The sequence below is a fragment of the Hippopotamus amphibius genome, chromosome 2 (assembly GCF_030028045.1).
Source record: "Hippopotamus amphibius kiboko isolate mHipAmp2 chromosome 2, mHipAmp2.hap2, whole genome shotgun sequence".
Classification (NCBI taxonomy): domain Eukaryota; kingdom Metazoa; phylum Chordata; class Mammalia; order Artiodactyla; family Hippopotamidae; genus Hippopotamus; species Hippopotamus amphibius.
Window position 1 is genome coordinate 65141924 of NC_080187.1, and position 19386 is coordinate 65161309.

The 19386-nt window shown below is 39.0% G+C and overlaps 1 protein-coding gene across 3 annotated transcripts in view; it reads left to right on the top strand.

The window, feature by feature from the left end:
- The first annotated feature begins 4170 nt into the window (after positions 1-4170).
- The window catches only part of SLC35D2 (solute carrier family 35 member D2), a 47429-nt gene continuing 32213 nt past the window's right edge, over positions 4171-19386 (top strand). For all 3 annotated transcript variants that reach the window (XM_057724817.1, XM_057724818.1, XM_057724819.1), the window contains exons 1-3: positions 4171-4366; positions 13688-13721; positions 15633-15719. In XM_057724817.1, the coding sequence (XP_057580800.1) occupies positions 4215-4366; positions 13688-13721; positions 15633-15719 (273 nt within the window). In that variant the 5' untranslated portion in view covers positions 4171-4214. The remainder of the gene's footprint in view (positions 4367-13687; positions 13722-15632; positions 15720-19386) is intronic.

Here is a 19386-nt window from a genome sequence, read left to right on the forward strand (position 1 = left end):
ATAAAAAAAAAAATGGTACATGTAGCCAAAGAAGGTTTAAATAGATTATTTATAAGATCATTTTTTAACAATGTATATTAGTATCTTTAACAATACTGTAAACACTGAAACAAGCAAGAAAGGATGTGTGTAAGATATATATTTTTAAATTGCAAAATAGTGTGCCTAATAAGACTTAGAGAAACGGAAAACTGACTATTTCGGAAGACTTTCTAACTTACAGACTTTGGAAGAAAATAGACATTTGAAGATCTTGGTAAGAGGAACAGTAGTTCAGAATTTTCAAATTTGGAGTAAAATCAGTCTTATTCTATCTTTCTGAGGCTTTACAACTCACTATGATGTTTAGGTTTGAAAGCACTTGTCACCCCTAGCTTGTTAATTTGGCAACTTTTGCACATTTCATGTTTCTCATTTGCTGAAACTGAATGATTAATCTTGCAAAGTCTAGGTAACTTGGTAATTGGTATTTTTTAAAAATATTATGGGCCCTGTAATTAGATTTGGCACTTGGATTTTTATTAATAAAAGGGACATCTACAGGGTTGTTTTGTAGTGAGCTGTTTTAGATCTTTTGTTAGCAAACACTAAATTTAAATGTACTGCTTGTTTAGAATTATTAGCAGATGGAAGCCTCCTATTTATATTTTCAGTGCATAAAACCACCTTCTTGCTTTACTTCAGAATAACATGCCAAGCTATTTTGTGTTCACTAAATTTAGCTATCAGTTAAACACTGCAGAAAATATTAGCAACTCAAATAAGTAGGCTTCTGGAATAGTTTTAACTGCAAGTGTGTTAACTCGTGTGGTGGTTTTAAATCATTTTTTCCAAAATAGATGAAGTTTTTAAACACCACTTTATGTACTGAAGCATGAATAGAAAAATCAAGAGCTGAGTAGTTCACCTCCTTTATGTAGGCATAAACATCCATCATTTTAACTTGTTTGAAGCATAAACTAAATAACAACATAGCGCAGTAATTTTATAGTTTGCTTAATTGGAGTAAACTTCAGAATAAGAGAGGGAAATATGGGCTTTTCAGTGCCTTTTTTTTTTCTTTTTTGTATTGAAGTAGTAGCCTACAGCTGTAGTTTAAACATTATCTAAAATGTAGGCTTCTCAAAATCCCAATGTGTTGCAGTACACAGATAGTTTAAAACATGTAGCCACGGGGAAGGGGAGGTATGTAAATGTCTTGAAATGGAGCAAAAGTATGAAAGGTGATAGTAACAAATAATGTGTATGATGAGGACATACTTTAAAAATGTAATTCCTCTGTGCAGTAAATTACAAATCTTGAGGGATTTTTTTTTCTAATAAGAGAATTTATATTTTAATGGTCTAAGAATTTTGTAATCTGGTATATAGAATTTTAACTTGGAGCACTTACGAGCACAGTAAGAGAGACTTTAGCATCTGAATTTTCTTGGTTTAGATTTCAACATTTTTCTCTAGAATTTTTCCTATCAAATATGACTTAAAGGAAAGATAAAAAGCTTCATCAGTCTTGGGAAATTTAAATTTTAAAATTTGATGAACTTACCTAAAGAAGGAAGTGCAGTAGGAATGTAAAAAATACAAATACTTGCCAATTCACAGATAATAAAATTTAAGGCCTTCAAAAGTAAGAGTTTTTGTTTCTCCTGTCAGCTTTTGTCAACTATAATAGTTATATTCACAAACATTTTTTATTTGTATAATTGGAATTTTTAAGAAATTATTACAACTATTTACTATAGAAATATTTAAAATGTTCTCTTTTTTGATATAAGCTATATACTTGGACAAAATACATTGGCATCTAAAATTTGAGATGTGTTAAGACTGCTTTTTGTTTTAAAAATGTGGTTTACTTTCAAATTTTTGAAGTGTTTTATGCTTCATATGGCTAAGTTGTAGTTTGGCAGAATTAACAGCATAAGAATAAACATGCTGTAATTTTAAAAGATGCTTTGAATAAAAACTTAATTTACAGTTTAAAGTATATGTTCATTATTAAACCCTTTATAATTTGTTTTCCTTTTAAAAATACGATAGCCATGATATAAAAATCTAAGGATGGAAAGAAATGTCACCTACAGCCATATATTCTCCCACCATTATTATTTTGGTGCATTTTCTATTTCATTCCAGTCTCATTCCAGACATCTTTTTAGCGTAGTTGGAACTATCGTGTGAATTCCTTTTTCTTACTTTAGAATTATGGCCTTTTAGAATATAGATATTCATTTAACTTCCTCATCTGTTTCATTATTACAGTGTTAAAAATACTGATGTAAAGAAGTATTAAACTATTGCCAGCTCTATCCCAGGCTTTATGTTAGGGTCATCAGTTACTGGGAATTCATTTCACTTATATCCTGGATGTGTTGAATCTGGGGTCAACCCCAGAGAATCCACTCAGGGCCAGTTTACTTTTCGGAGTCAAGCAAATTGTTTTAATTTTTTTTATTAGTTATTTTTGGTAGATCTTTAGTTGTTTACTTGCAATGGCAAGGTTCAGCCTGTCTACTGGCTTTGTGCAAAACGATTTCACAAGCAACTCTTTAGTGTGAATTGTGGTTTAAACAGAGTAATGATGAGATTTTGACTGTGACTTAAATTCCTAGAAGTGTGTACCTAGAAGCAAATTAAATGTAAATATGATTAAGGCTGTTGTTAGAAGTGACTTTAAAATACTGTCTTGGACTTCCCTGGCTGTCCAGTTGATAAGACTCCCCCGCTTCCTGTGCAGGGGGTGCAGGTTGATTCCTGGTTGGGGAACTAAGATCCCACATGCCACTCGGATTGGCCAAAAAAAAAAAAAAAAGAAAGAAAAAAAAGAAACTTGCAGCCAAAACTTATTTGGAGGCTCACTGTAAACTTAGTTGATCTCTTTGAGGAAATTAACCAAAATGACTCCGAAGTTCAGATTTTGGGTTCAACTCGAATATGAATGTATATTCTATTTTAAAACAGTCTTGCGTGTGTTTGTTTCTTTCCTGTTTTGGGTAATGTAGACTCTTCCTTTCTGGCTTTTTTGGCGCTAGTTATTTGTCAAAAGTTCTGCTTTAGTTCTTATCAGTACGGAAAATGTTCTTGGTTGTTCAGTGCCTCCAATAGAAAACCATTGTATGGCATTGATGTAGTTAGGCTCAAATATCTATTTAACTTGCAATCTTTAGCTTTTCTAAAAAATTGAAATTTCAGATTTTTAAAAGTAATTATTATAATGAAAATATGGGATATTTAATTTATAAAATGCTAGAGCAGGTAGACTCTGGTCAAAGAAGGCAGTTCTGGGAGGCCCTCCTTCAATTAACAGGAACAATAAACTGACGTTTAGACGTACCCATGTAGAGAATAAATAGGTAGGGGGAGAACCTGCCTTAAAGCACCCAAAGGCAAGAAAAGCTTGGAGACTTTGCACCCACTATACCCCTAGGTATTTCCACTCCTAGGTATTTCCTGAAGATAAATGAAAATATACGTTCTCACAAAAACTTGTACACGAATGTTCATGGAAGCATTTTTTTGGTAATAGTCCTAAACTGGAAACAGACATGCCCACCACCTACCAACCGAATGGATAAACAAATTGTGGTGCTACTCAACAATGAAAAGACTCAAACATGGGTGAGTCACAAAAATAATAAACTGAGCGAAAACATCCTTGAAGGAGTACGTGCTCAATTATATGAATTTTCTGAAAAGGCAAATCTAACCTACGGAGTGAAATGCGGGAATGAAATACGGGGATCGACTTCGGTGGGACACAAAGGACACTTCTGGGGGTGATGGAAAAGTTCTGTGTTTTGATTTGGGTGGTTACATGGTCTATGCATTTGTCAAGACATCGGCTGTGGACTCGTAAAATCTGCATTTCACTGTATGTAAGTTATACGTTAAAAATACTGAGGGAAAAAAAAAAAGCAAAACAAACCCTGTCTTAACGTTTCTCCGCAAGGCAGCCGTTTGGAGGAAGGTAGGGTTTTTAAACTCTCCCAAACCCGTTTCTGTTCTCCTTTTAGACTGAGGCAGAGGGTGGTGCTTTAGAGGACGACCTCCAGCGGAACACGCTTCCCCCGCGCCGGCGGCTTTGGGGCGCTCGGCCGCGTGGGGTTCCCGCCGCGGCCCTTCCTGTTTCGGCCGCGCCCTCCGCGCCCGCCGGGGGCGGGGACGGAACTGGGGCGGCGCGGGTCCAGGGCGGCCGAGACGGGCGGCCGCGGGACATGACGGCCGGCGGCCAGGCCGAGGGCGCGGGTGCGGACCCCGCCTCCGCGCGGCTGCCCTCCCGGCTGGCCAGGCTACTGTCGGCACTCTTCTACGGGACCTGCTCCTTCCTCCTCGTGCTGGTCAACAAGGCGCTGCTGACCACCTACCGGTGAGGCGGGCGCCAGAGGTCCGGGCGGGGTCCGCAGGGGCGCCCGGCTGCTCCGCGGCGACCTGCCCCGGGACCTTCCCGCTCCGGCGCCGCGCTGCCCGGCGGGAGCCGGCCGGACCCTGGAGGTCCCCCGGCGGGGGAGAGCGGCGGGGCTGCCCCTGCCCTCGGTGCACTTTGGCCGCGCCGGGGTCAACGGGCGGGCGGGAAGAGCGAGGCGGGAGTGGCACCGCTGACTCCCGTGCCAGCGTGGGCGGCTGTGTGCCCGGCACAGGAACCACGTTTTCGCAGGGTCGGGACCTTCGCAGGGTGCTGAAAACCAAACGACAGCCTAGCAAAGTCGTTCTAAGCGCGGGCACACCTCACCGCCACTTACTGCTGCAGGACATTCCGCGCAGCAGCGCTTGTAGGGCTCCCTCCCGGTGCTCTCACAAGCACGAGAGCTGAAACAAGTGATCTAAATGTGTTCTTCACATGTGAACTACTCTTCATACAAATCTAGGTGTTCAACCATCAGAAGAGTCCTGAGTGGATAAGTTTATTTGCATTGTTTAATCATTCATTCTCAAATTACCAGCATGTTCATGGGAAAATTCATATTCTATACTTTTCTGGATGAGTGTGCAGTAAACCTGTAAATTTGTGATTCCTTGAACCTATTTGTAAAGACTAGAAAATCCTGTTTAATTCCGCTTTCGTTGTATAGGCATTGAACGCGCTGTGAATTTAGGCCCATCTCCACCATTTAATAGCTGTGTCTCTTGCGCCAGTCTCAGAGTCGGCAGTTTTTTCAGATGCAAAAGCTGGATAATTACAACTCTGTAAATTACCTCCCAGAGCTCTGCACGAGCTGTCAGAAGTGAGGGCTCCTTGTAAACTACACTGTGATGCAAGAATGTAAAATCAGAATTTTATAAAGAGCCCAAAGAGACCTCAAGAGTATCTTCAGACTTTTTATTTTATACTTGCAAAAGCTGAGACCTACCTGAGCTTGGCTGCTTCCACCACTAACAGATATTTACCAGGTACCTACTATGTGCCAAGCCCATCACTGGCACCAGGGAGGCAGCTGTGAAAAACACAAAGCTCCTGCTGTGGAGATTCCATATCAGCAGTAGAGACAGAAAATAAACAAGTGGGCTCATGAGTAAGCAAGGTGATTTCAGGTATGCTAGGAGAGTGCCTGGGGTGGAGTGGTTGGTGCTAGAGCATTCCACACAGAAGAAAATGTGCTGAAATGGGCATGAACTTGGCCTGCCGGAGGAACAGAGAGAAGGTCATTCTGGCTAGAACTGAATGAGCAAGTGGCAGAAGGTAGGAGAGACAATGTGGAGGTAGGCAGGAAAGGCCTTCATTCATTCAATGATATTTATTAAGCCCCTATTATATGCCAGGCACTGTTCTAGGCATTTGGGATACAGAAGTGAACAAAGCAGATCAAAATTCCAAATGTCATGGGGCATACATCCATTTTCCTGGAGCATACATCCATTTTCCAGAGCTTTCTAGTGGATCAATAAATAAACTGGTAGAATTTATATTAAGTCGAATGCACCTGTGCAGTCAGAAGTGAAAAATAAGGAAAGGGAGTTAATAGACTGTGGGCATGGGGAAGAGTTTTCAGTCTCAGTGTGATCAGCAAAGCCTCATTAAGGTGACATTTGAGCCAAGACATGAGTCAGGTGAGGGAGATGGGGGAAGAACATTCCAGCATGGAAGAGTAAGGAGTTTAGATGGGAATGGTACTAGATGGGGTCCCAGGGTAATGGATTTCTAGGTTGTGTAGGGCCTCTGTGGCCACTGTGGAAGCTCTGAGGGAGCTTCTGGAAGGTGTCAACCAAAGGAGTAACATAGTCTAACTCACTCTAGCTGCTATGTTGAGAGCAGATATTGGGGGACCGGGGAGACCATGATAAATAGTTTTCATCTTAGTCTAAATGCAATACGAAGTCCCTGGACAGTTTTAGCATGGGTAGTGACATGACATTTGTATGATTAACAAGATTTCTTTGGCTCTTGGTTGGGTGGAGAACTGATGGTATTGGAAGCAAGGAGAGGAGCTAGGAATTGATTGCAATACTCTAGATAATTTTAAGTGGTGGCTTGGACTGGAGTGGAGGGTAGTAGTGGTTATGGAGGGAAGGGATGGATTTGGGATATTTTCTGGTGTCCCTAGGGCTATGATATTCTTTACAAGGTCTGTTAGTGTGTTGCAGCATGCTTGCTGGTGTCCAAGGGAAACACAAACCCTGCCTCAAAGAAATTAGAGAATGCATATGTAAACTGGATCATTAAGTATCCAGTGCAAGCAAATGAAAGAAAAAGAAATCTTAAACACCTACCATAAAAAACAAGAGAATGCTATTAATGGGCTTTTGGGGAGTGATTGACAGTATGTCAGTTGGAGTTTGAAGATAAGCCTCTACTTTCTGCTCTTGCCTGAGCAGTGTGCTCACTGACCACAACAGTCAGTGCCTCCACAAACATGTTTCTTCTTGTTGGAAGCAGGGACCAGTAAACACTGGTCAAATGCTTGGAAGAGGAAGGACAGTATCCAACCAGAAAGAATTTATATGAGACATCTCATGCTCTAGTCTCTCCATCTTTAAAATTTTGAGTTCCATGATTGAAGGAGGAAACTGAGTTTTTGTCTCAGCAAGGCAAAGCCCCTTGTATGTAAATGTTTCACATTTCCGGAATGTAATATATAGTTGGAGGGCCCTGTTCAAAAAACATTGTTTATTCTCTCATCTCAAAATGCTTAAGGAGCATTTTTTTGAGGGGAAGAGGGTTAGGGTGATTTGGTTATAACAATGAACCATAGAAATATGATCCAAGCATTAGCTATTTTAGGATAGAATGTTGTGCTGTAGGATAGAAGGAAGGACCTTTTTATAGTTAACCTAATTTGCAGGATTATGGGAATGTAATTCAGGGGATGTTTTTTTCTCTTCCAGTTTGAGTGGATTGTGTCTGGTTGGGGTACAAGACTGATGGGTTGGTCGTAGTTATTTGTTAGTTTTAGGTTGTTGAGATGCTAAATTTACCTGGTTGGGCAGAAAGAGCCTTTGAAGGACTTGGACTGTCAGACCCTGTTGGGGTGAGAGGGAGAAGCAAGAGTCTGAGGTCACTTGGTGACACTAGTGGTTCTTCAGAATCACATTCATGAGGGTTGTGCAGGCAGTCTGGAGTTGTTTTTTTGTTGCTATTTTAGTACTATTCTCTATGACATTTGAGAATTTACTAATGATACTTAAAAAATATAAGCTTAGTTGTATTCAGTTCAACAAGTGTTTGCTTAGTATTTGCTGTGTGTCTATGCAATTCAGGGCTTTGGGATCATTTAACACAGTGGTTTCCAAACTTGCTTGGTAATGTGAATCACGTGGAGAGTTGTTTTTTTGTTTTTGCTTTCTTGTTTGTTTGTTTTTTTAAAGCTATTGAATCAGAGTCTCCAGTGGTGGGAACTGGAAGTCTGTATTAAAGAACAAAAACAACTCCTAATTTTCTCTTACTGTGATGAAAACCAGCTCTCTCCTGAAGAGGATGCTCCATTCAGCCCCTGGGGAGGAGCTGGATCCTGGTGTGGCCAGGAGACGCGGTGTGGCCAGGAGATGGGGTTGAGTCCTTGTAGCTCTCCACTGCCCCTGCTTTGTGAAGAGTCCAGACTTAGCACTCTTTCTGCCCTCTCTGCAATGGCTTCTGAGCTTCTGAGGCTCATTTAGTGGAATCCTGGTCTTCTTTTCCACCCAGACTCGCGCAAGCCTTTAGGACTTCAGGATACATGCGCTGAAAGCATCACAGCCTGTGTTGTGTCACATTCCGTGGTCACTCCCAGGGCTGTGCGGTCAGCGTGACTCTGCCAGCCACTCCGGCCCCCGTGCAGGATGTCCATGCTCTGCGCTGCAACCCAGCTCATTTCTGCCACATCTGCCCTCCAGGCATCCCTTCCCTCCTGGTCCAGAGGGGAGTGCCCGCGCTGGAAGCCACACGACTCCTTTCCAGCTCCCGCCTTGTCCCGCACAGCCTACGCTCTGAGTCCTTCCTTCAGCACTGAGCAGCTTTGACTGTCCTGGGAGAAAAACGACTTCCGGGCTGGTTGCGTTGACTTTAAATTGATGATCGCAAACTTTAACCGGCTCTACTACCACCTGCTAGTTTCTGCTGCGGGCTTGCTTTCCATGTCTCAGAAATGACTCCTTCCATCTTTCTCTTTTACCCAGAAACCTCCCACAGCCCCATCCTCTGATACTTCATGGAGGAAATAGAAACCGTCAGATGAGGTCCCCTTCCTGCTAAGATGGAGGGAGCATTTTGTTCCTCTGGAAGGTCCAGCTCCCTACTTCTGGACGTCCCCTCCTTTCATTATCCTCCTCTATTCTGCGTCAGCAACCTCTGTCTATGAGTTTAAAACATGTTTCGGTTTCTCAAGCAAAAATAGCCCTCCCTAGATCCACATGGGTGCTCATCTCTCTATTCCTTTCAGAGTCAGACTCTTCAAAGTGTTGTGTGCACATACTGCCTTCACTTCCTTGCAATCACTCCTAAAATAATTCAGTGAAAAAATTGGGGGTTATTTAAATACAGAAATGTACACAGAAGACAGTAATAATTATCTATAGTCCCACTACCTAGAATCAATATTGTGAAATAATTTTTAAAGAAAAGTCGTTCTGTGTGATCACTGTAAAGAATTCAAGCAAAAGAAAAATATCAGGGTAAATTTTTAAAAATTACTGTAATTGACATTAGGCAATAACTTCAGACAACCTTTTTGATAGATGAATGGATTGGAGAAAGATTCACAGATTGAATTCCTTTTTATATAAAGTATATATTATAGATACTACTTATTTACTCCTTTGGCTTTCATTTAATTATTTGATTTTTTGAGGATCACTTAAGTCCCTCCACCACTTTTTATTGTGAAAAGTTGCAAGCACACAGAAGAGTGGAAAACAAAGTACAATGAACACCCATACACATACCACTGAGGTTCAATTATTAAATTTTGCTATATTTGCATTTCTTCTGAACCATTGACTATGAGCTACATACAGCATGACTCTACACTCTGGTATATTGCAACATACCTCTTCTGAAATATGCATATTCTCCTACATAGTATCAGTTTTGCTCATAACAGACTTAATAATTTCCTAAAATAATATAATAACAAATCTATAATCATCCCAATTGTCCCCAAAATGTTTTTATGGTTGTTTTAAACATTTGAATCAAGATACAATCAAGCTTTTGTGATGACTTAGAGGGGTGGGATAGGGAGGGTGGGAAGGAGCTGTGGGAGGGAGGGGATATGGGGATATATATATAAATACAGCTGATTCACTTTGTTGTACAGCAGAAACTGGCACAACAGTGTCAAGCAATCATACTCCAATAAAGAGCTTAAAAAAAAAAAGATCCAGTCAAGCTGCATGCAATGCATACAGTCATGTCTTTTTAGTTTATTTTAATCCAGAAAAGTCCCCCATTCCATCTCTTCCGCCTAATATTGACTTTGAAAAGCCTGGGCCAACAAGGACGCAGATGCAGAGAATGGACTGGAGAACTCGAGGTTTGGGGGGGAGGCGGGGGGTGAAGGGGAAGCTGAGACGAAGCGAGAGAGTAGCACAGACATATATATACTACCAACTGTTAAATAGATAGCCAGTGGGAAGTTGTTGTATAACAAAGGGAGTCCAACTCAAGGATGGAAGATGCCTTAGAGGACTGGGACGAGGAGGGTGGGGGGGACTCGAGGGGGGGGGGTTGAGGGAGGGAGGGAATATGGGGATATGTGTATAAAAACAGATGATTGAACTTGGTGTACCCCCCCAAAAAATAATAAATAAATAAATAAAAAAAATTGAAGAAAAAAAAAAAAAGAAAAGCCTGGGCCAGGTGTGTTGTAAAGTGTCCCATATTATGAATTGTCTGATTTATTTTTTGAGGTCTCACTTAACTTATTCTGCTTTTTTTTAACTGAAAGTTAGATCTAAAGGCTTGATTACATTCAGATTAAACATTTTTTTGGCAAGACTATAGTTGACCCTGTAAACTTCAACTTGCATCATTTGAGGGGTTGTGCCACCATTAGTCATGCTGGCTGTATTTGAAGGCTTACTTAAGGTGAGGAGTGCAAATTGCATGTATGTATGAAATGTAGTTTTAACTGAATTGAATGGAGAAAAGAGAAATTAGAGTTCAACAAAAAGAATTGTTGACTCAAATCTATATTTCTTCAATTTTTGATAGTACGGTACGTATGGCTTCTCTGCTATGAATGATGACACTTGTATACGTCTTCCCATCTTCCCTCCCCTCCATCTCTTCTTTTATAGTGTAGCATCCTGTTGTGTAATTATAACCCCACAGTTGTTTGAATCTGTTCTCTATTAAATGGATACAGTAGTCAGCACCCTTTTATCACAGTGTCTCCATTCCAGAGTTCATTATTTTGATTTGACTCCTAATTGGTGGATTCTGTTGTATGGTAGTAGTTTTATGGAGAGTTCATGGCTGCTGTATTAATCATGTTGAATATTCTTAACAGCTTTTTCTGCAACAAGTGTGCTTTTAGATCTAGAGAGTTTACTTATTTTCCTCATGTCAAGGAAACAAATTTGCCTTTTATCTTTGAATCATTTTCTCTCTTTATTGAGAGAACACAGCACAGCAATTAGCCCTCTCTGGTGGTATCTATCTTCTATATCTGTTTCTGAGAGCTTGTCTTTTTCCTGCTCATTCACTGTGATTACCTCATCTTGGTAATTCAGTTTTCAGCAGTGGCCATTTAGTTTCTTGTTATTTCTAAGTGATTCATGTGGCAGTTATGTTGTTTTGCTCCTCAGTTGGTTTCCTTAGATCTGTAGGTTCCTTTTTCATCTCACTTGATTGCTTTGTTATCTCCATTTTGAGCTTGTGTTTTATTGATATCTTTTTATTAAGGTGTTCTGTAGCTGGAAGCACTTATAAAGGGTGCCTTCTCTCCATGTGTTATATTCTCTTCTAGCTGAGCTCTGTCTTCTTTCTTTAAGCCTTTCGTTGTTGTTTTACTGTTTGTTTATGTTGTGGTCTTATTATTTTGCTTGATGTTGCAGGTTGTATTCCCATGCAAGGAGACTCTCAGATGCAGGGGAAGTATACTGGGCAAATCTCTTGGGACCCACTCCTCTTGGGGAGTAAGGGACAGTGAGAAGCTGGTAGAGGGAGAAGCTGGGCTGTACTTCATCGCAGCAAAGCCTGATCTCAGGGCCTTGGAGCTGGAAGGGCTCTACAGAGTCGTCTTGCATTGGGGTGAGGGGCCCTGGCCTTTATACCCCTGTATAGACACACAGACTTGGAACACAGGCTACTCTCAGAGAGTGGGGGTGCTATTGGCAAGGCAGCTTTCTTTAGCTGAGGATGCTCTTGGGCAACTGCGGAATGAGTGCATCAGTCCAGAAGGGGGTGTCTGGGTGGCACTTCTGGCATACACTAGAGTTCAATTTATTCTTTTGGTGGTGCTGTCCAGACAGTCACTTGATTTTCTCTGATAAGGTGGGTTGGTTCTTTATTCTTTTTTAACCCTATCTGAAATAGATATGTTTCCCTCTCACATACAGATTGAGGGCTGAGGTGTTGTTGTGGTTGGTGGTGGTGGTGGTTTTTTGGGATATATTCCCCCTTTTTGTGACCTGAGAGAATGACCGGGAGCCAGTGAAGGGATGGACAATGAGTAAGCCCAGTGAAGTGATGTGCTGCCTTGTTAAGTACTGTATGGGGTAGGGGTTAAGATTCTGTATCCAGTTACCTAGTGCCATTTGTTAAAAGACCATCTTTCCCCTACTGCTCTGCATGGTCATCTTTGTTATGAATCAGGTCTCCATATAGGTGTGTATCTGTCCCCATCTCTGTTCTCTTGCATTGTCCTGTTAGACTATCATTGTGCAAATACCACACTCTCATTTATTGTAACTTTAAAATGAATCCCAGGGAATTCCCTGGCAGTCCAGTGGTTAGGGCTCCATGCTTCCACTACGGGGCATGGGTTCAATCCCTGGTCGGGGAACTGGGATCCCTATAAAAGAGAGAGTGAGAGAGAGAGAGAGAGAGAATCCTGGCATCCTGTCGAGTCATTCCTCCAACTTTGTTTTTCTCCAGGATGATATTGGATCATGTTTGCTTTTTGCCTTTCTGTTCAGTTTTAGGATCAGTTTGTCAGTTTCTACAAAATACCTGCTTCTGTTTTTACAGAGATTTGATTTTAGAGATCAGTTTGTAGATGATGATTAACGACAATATTGATACATGAACTACAATAACTAACCCATGAACTTTACTCAGGGCTTCTTTAATTTTTAAAATATTGATTTATAGTTTTCTATATAGAGGAATTTCTTGGAAATTTTTTATTAGATTTGTACCTGAGTATGTTATTTTGCAGAAAGGAAAACAGTATAATGCAGGGGTCCCCAGCCCCCCGGGCCTGTTAGGAGTTGGGCTGTGCAGCAGGAGGTGAGCAGCAGGTTAATGAGTGACGCTTCCCCAGCTGCGCCCATGCCCACGTTACCGCCTGAACCATAACACCCCCTCCTGTGTCCCTGGAAAACCTCTCTTCCAGGAAACCAGTCCCTGGTGCCAGCCAGGTTGGGGACCACAGGGGTGATGAATCCCCATGTAGCCGTCCCGTTTCAAAATCTTGTTTCATTTATATCACTCCTCTCAATCCCAGCATTTCCCCTGAGATTATTTTGAAGCAAATTGAAAATATATTGTCATATGCATTTCAATATGAATTTCTAAAAGATAAGGACTTTTTTGTTTAAAAGAAAATACCACCCCAACATAATTTCGTGCCTAAAAAAGTAAAAATGAGTCCTTCTTACCATAAAATACCCCGTCAGTGTTATTTGATGTTTTATGGGTGCTATTATAAATGAATATCTTTAAAATTTTTATGGTCTTTGTGTCTTTATGATATATAGACATAGAAATGATTTTTTTCGTATGTTCATCTTGTATCCAGTAACCTTGCTGAAGTTATTTATTAATTCTAGTAATTTCTCTCCAGATTACTTTGGCTTTCTACATATACAATTGTGGTGTTTGTTAATATGACAGTCTGCCTCCAGGGGCAATAGAAGTTTGCCAGATTTAGCAATGATCAGTTTTAAAAATGGAAAAGAAATGAACAAATGAGAAGTGAACAATTCTGATGTTTTCACTAAGACTGAAAAAAAAGTCTGACTTTTTAATAATTCCTGTCATTATGTGTTGTATATTGTCTTCACATTTTTTAATTTGTTGCTAAAATTATTTGTTATTCTATATTCTTTGTAGTTTCCCATCACCGATTGTTCTTGGAATTGGACAGGTAAGTGAAAAAATAAATAAATTCACCTCTTAGTTGATGAGGAAAATTTTAAGTGCTTTTGTTTAAGACTGTGGTTTACGAATTTGTTTAGCTGGCAGAGGACCACGGTACTTTTGGTGCAACAACAAGAAGTATTGACACACATTTTATTTCATTTAACAATTTAGGAACAGTTGTATTTGTAGAAAAAATGACTAATTTTAACTTCCTTAATAGAATTTAATTACTCTAAAGCAAGGGGGAAGCATACTGAAAGCCTCTAAGGTCTGCTGGGTAACCGATGAGTGTGCACGGTTTAAGCCACTGTGCCTGAGAAGAAAAAGGTTAGGGAGATGAGGTGAGGCCCACTAGGAATCAGGGAAATCTAATTTTTATACCAAAACTCCCAATTTATAAATGGTGGCAACAGATTCATATTTTCATAAAACTCGCTATGGGCCAAAAAAACGTTTGCAGTTTCCTTCCTGAAGTTTGTGATGTTTGTTCTCAAGTGTAAGGATAAACTTGGATAAACTTTCAAACATCCCATTTGGCTGTTTCTGAAATTTTCCATTAATATTAATTTGTGGCTTGTTTACCTTTTTGGTCATATGTTGGTGATTTCTAGTAAGCAAGTGGTAACAAGCACCAAAGATTTTTTGTTTTCGTTTTCCTTTAGTGTATAAAGAAAAAAACTTAAAATTATAAAAATTGTATCTGCTAACTAAATTTTAAATTGTGAATCTGGAATCATATGGTTAAACATTATTCTAGTTAAATGTTTTGCTAATAAGGTATTCTTTGCACATCATTTTTGGGAGAAAAAAATAACGAGGAAACAATATCTTTCCTTAGGGTCAAAAAATATATATCTTTATGGTTCAGTGTGAAAATATGTTAAAAAAAAAAAGTACTTTAAAAGGTCAATAATATGTGGTAACATGCCCTTTGTAATGCCCAAAGCAAATAAATTCACTGGCTTGTACTCAATTAAGGTAAAAACCTTTCTGATTTGCAGTTTGTGGGGCAAGAAGCCAGCAGACCAAATTTAAAAAGTCTGAATTGCAGAGTATTTTAAATAAGTGTTGGTATATTTCTCTAGGAATTATAAAGTAAGTCATAAATACAAACTACAGTTATAATTCAGGGTGGTCTTGAGTTATATAAATCTATCATAAGTATTAAGTTTGTACATTCAGGCTCAAGGTTTAGGATGATAATCATGTTGGAATCCTTAAATTTTTACATCCTAATGTGGAAAAAAGTAAGTTCTGAAATTTGTATAGAAAGATGATGTTAAAACTTTTTATTTCATAATAATAATCTGGAGTATTTCTGATATACCTGGTATAATCCAGACTAATAGCATTTGAACAAGATATTTTTGTAGCACTGGCTAGGTTGGAGAGAAAAATAAACCCCTTTTAACATTTGTTTTTCTCTTAGTTTGTCTTCTGTGTTATAGAAATATTATACTTTACAGAATATGTTTATGTGTGGTTTGCCTCCCTTCTCCCCTCCTTTCATCCCCACACTTACTTTCTGGGCGAATGTGACCATATGCTCAGTACATGGAAAGTATTGTCCAGGATCAACAAGCAGCCTCACCGACTGTGGTCACTCTGGGGTCAGTTTTGGGGACACTGTTCCTTTCTCCCTCTGTGGTCATTCCTTGAGCCCCTTGAGGTAACGTGTGTATGTGTGAGTCTATTTGATGTTATACTTTTCGCCTGTAGTTCTGATGCAATCTGTACAGTGGCAAGAAAAACAATTTTAATATTTCAAGGAATAATAATTTTGGGGGCACCTAGAAAATGGATTTTTCAGATATATATATATTTTTTGGTGAATCTCTTTTCTTCTTATGATGTTTGCACCTCAAATAGTTTTTCCAGATATTTTGCTGAAGTTTTTCTCTCCCCTTTTCTTTAGATGGCAGTTACCATAATGATACTATATGTGTCCAAGCTAAATAAAATAATTCACTTCCCTGATTTTGACAAGAAAATTCCTATAAAGGTATGTGATGAAAAGTACATATAGATATGATGGAAGATGTGAAAATAGTATAGAATTACAAATTGATTTTAGAGTACAGATCCATTTCTGTTCACACTGTGCTTCCTGCTGGCACTGGGTAGAAACTTCTTAATAAAGATTTCAGGTCATTCAGTGGTCCACTAATGTAACATAATAATAGTAAAAGTGTGTGCTTATCAATGGATATGAAATAAATACTGTATCTTCTGAAATGGCAAAACTTTCTAACAGGAATTGGCAAGCTTATTTGATAAAGGACCAGGTAGTAAATACTTAGGCTTTGTGGGCCAGACCATCTCTGTTGCAACTATTCAGCTCTGTACCATGAAAGCAGCTGTAGATGATACATATGTAAATAAATCGGTGTAGTTGTGTTCTAATAAAACTTTATTTGCATAAAAAAAGGTGGGTTAGATTTATCTCTTGGGCCTTCCCAGTTTGTTGATCCCTGTTTTAAATTTTTAGTTTTAGCTTGGATTGACAAAAGCTGTGAGTAGAATGAAGAATAGATACAATTTAGTAGACATAGTTTTTTTCCCATGGTGGAACTAGAAATATGAGACGTTCCATTCCTTCCTGGGAATGTGGAATGGAACTAACTTTTATTGAACAGTTGCTGGGTGTCATGCATGAGGCCGGATATTTAATTCCTAGAGCAATCCCATACGACAGGTGGTATTAAAGGGATCATGGTGACATTTTTGGATTTAGGGAGGTTACATTGGACTGCAGTTCCTTGAGAGTGAGGACCGCATATGGTTTGTTCACTGCCATGTCTCTAAGACCTGGAAAAATGCTGGCATCTAGCTCTGGATTATTCATCAGGTTGACTAAGCCCGTGCTCACAGCATCAATAATTGGGGACATCCACAAAAAGAGAAAAACAAAATATTGAAGTATAGGAAAGGTATTAACCCAGTCATCATAAGAAAAATCAGAATATTTTGGAGCTTGCTTATGCTTAGTTTATGATGTAATTTTTAAATACTTTGAACAATTATGAAATATGATCTAGACATAAGAAAAAAGGTATCATACATGAATGTGTAGTTGAATGATTACCCTTGTAATTATTACCTAGGTTATGAGATGGGATCACAAAATCCTTCTTACCCACTCTTCTGACTTTTGTAGTAATAGTTTTCTTGCTTTCTTTGTAAGTTTTCTGAATTTGTATGTATCCTTGAATTATGTAGTTTAGTTTTGCCTATTTTTGGATGTTATATAAAGGAAATTAAACTCTATATATTCTTTTGTATCTTGCTTCTTTCACTTAATATTATGTTGGTAAGATTCATCCACCTTGTGTGTAGCTGTATTCTTTTATATTTATTGTATAAATATATCAATTTATATATCTGTTTTACTGTTTATGGTAATTTGGTCACTCTGGTCAGTTTTGGGGACACTGTTCCTTTTTCCCCTGTCATCATTCCTTGAGCCCCTTGAGATAACGTGTATATGTGTGAGTCTGTTTGATGTTATACTTTTCTAGTTTCTAATTTGGGTGCTAGAAAAATAAAAGTACTGTTTTGAACATACTGATAGTTGGATCTTGGTGCACATGTATTAGTCAGCTAAGGCTCCCATAACAAAATACCGCAGACTAAGTGGCTTAACAGAAATTTATTTTCTCACACTTATGGAGGCAGGAAGTCCAAGATCAAGGTGTCAACAGGGTTGGTTTCTGATGAGAGTTTTCTCTTTGGCATATAGACAGCAGCCTTCTCACTGAGACTTCACATGGCCTTTACTCTGCCTATGCACTCCTGGTGTCTCTTCCTCTTCTTCTTATTTTTTTTTAAATAAATAAATAAATAAATTAAATAATTAATTTATTGGCTGTGTTGGGTCTTCATTGCTGTGCGTAGGCTTTCTCTAGTTGCAGTGAGTGTGGGCTATTCTTTGTTGCAGTGCGCAGGCTTCTCATTGTGGTGTCTTCTCTTGTTGCAGAGCATGGGTTGCCCATGCCTGGGCTTCAGTAGTTGTGGCACATGGGCTCAATTGTTGTGGCTCACAGGCTCTAGAGTGCAGGCTCAGTTGCTGTGGCACACAGGCTTAGTTGCTCCACAGTATGTGGGATCTTCCCGGAGCAGGGATTGAACCCATGTCCCCTGCATTGGCAGGCGGATTCTTAACCACTGCGCCACCAGGGAAATCCCTCTTCTTCTTATTATAAGGACATAGGATTATATTGGATTAGGACCCACACTTATTACCGCTTTTAACCTTAATTACCTCCTTAAAGTCCCTATCTCCACATGTAGTCACCTCGGGGCTAGGGCTTCAAAACGTGAATTTTGTGCAGACACAATTCAGTCTAAAACAGCACATATGCATATGTTTCTTTGGGAAGTTTATCAAGAAATGAAACTGCTGACTTCTAGGGTGAGCATATTGTGAACCTGAGTAGATAACGGCAAACTCTTCCCCCAAGTGGTTGTGCCAGTTCACACTCCTGACAAAAGTGCGTGAAAATTCCTGTTGCTCCTCGTTCTTGCCAGTCCTTGGTATGATCGTCATTTTAAATTGTGCTGATCTGGTGGGTGTGTGATGACACCTTCTTGGGTTTTATTTGCATTTCCCTGGTTATTAATGAGGTTGAGTGCCTTTTCATTTTTTAGCGCCCATTTGGATATCCTCTTTTGTGAAGTACTGTTCAAGACTTCTGCCCATTTTTCTGTTGGGTTGATGTCTTTTTCTTACTGATTTGTGTACAAATTTTAAAAAATATTGTAAAGATAGTCCTCTTGTTAGTTATATTCAGCATTACAAATATATTTTCCCTCTGTTGTATATCCTTTTATTTTCTTTATTATGTATTTATCTTGTATTTCTTTATCATGTATTCCTTATCATGAAAAGGAAACAATTTTAAAATAGTTAAATTTTGTCACTCTTTTCCTTAATAATTAATCACTAGTTTTCTTATTTAGGAAATTCTTCCCTGGTCTGAAGTTATAAAGATATTTTTCTATATAAAAGACATATTGTTTTTTAGAAGTAGGTTTTTAATATACTTAGAGTTGATTTTTGTGGCTGGTGTGAGGTAATGGTCCAATTTCATTTATTTTTTCCAACTAGGTACTCATTTGTCACAGACTCAACTGAAAAGTTTATCCTTAATATTGTGCCACTTATATCACGGTACTATTGTTCACATTTGTTTCTGAGCTCTCCATGCTTTTCCATTTGTCTGTTTGTGTTTCTGCACCAATACCTCACAGTCGTCATTACTATTACTTTATACAAAGTCTTGCTATCTTGTAGAGCAAGTCTTTCCTCTTAAGTTCTTGGCTCTTCGCATTTTTATATGAATATTAGAAGCAGGTTGTCAAGTTTCAGGAAGAAATAACCTTTTGGGATTTTGATTGGGATTGCATTGAAGCTCTAAAGCAGTTTGGAATGAATTGACGTCTTTAAAGTACTGAATCTTACAATCCATGTACGTGGTATACATATCCCTTCTTTAATTGCCCTCAGTAAAGTTTTATAATTTTCTCTATAGAGTTCTAACATTTTTTGTTGTTTGTTTGACTTATTCTGAAGTACATCTTTTTTTTTTTTTTTTTTCTTTTTTGCTATTGCATGTATCTTTTAAAAACAGGGGAATTCCCTGGCGGTCCAGGGGTTAGGACTCCCTGCT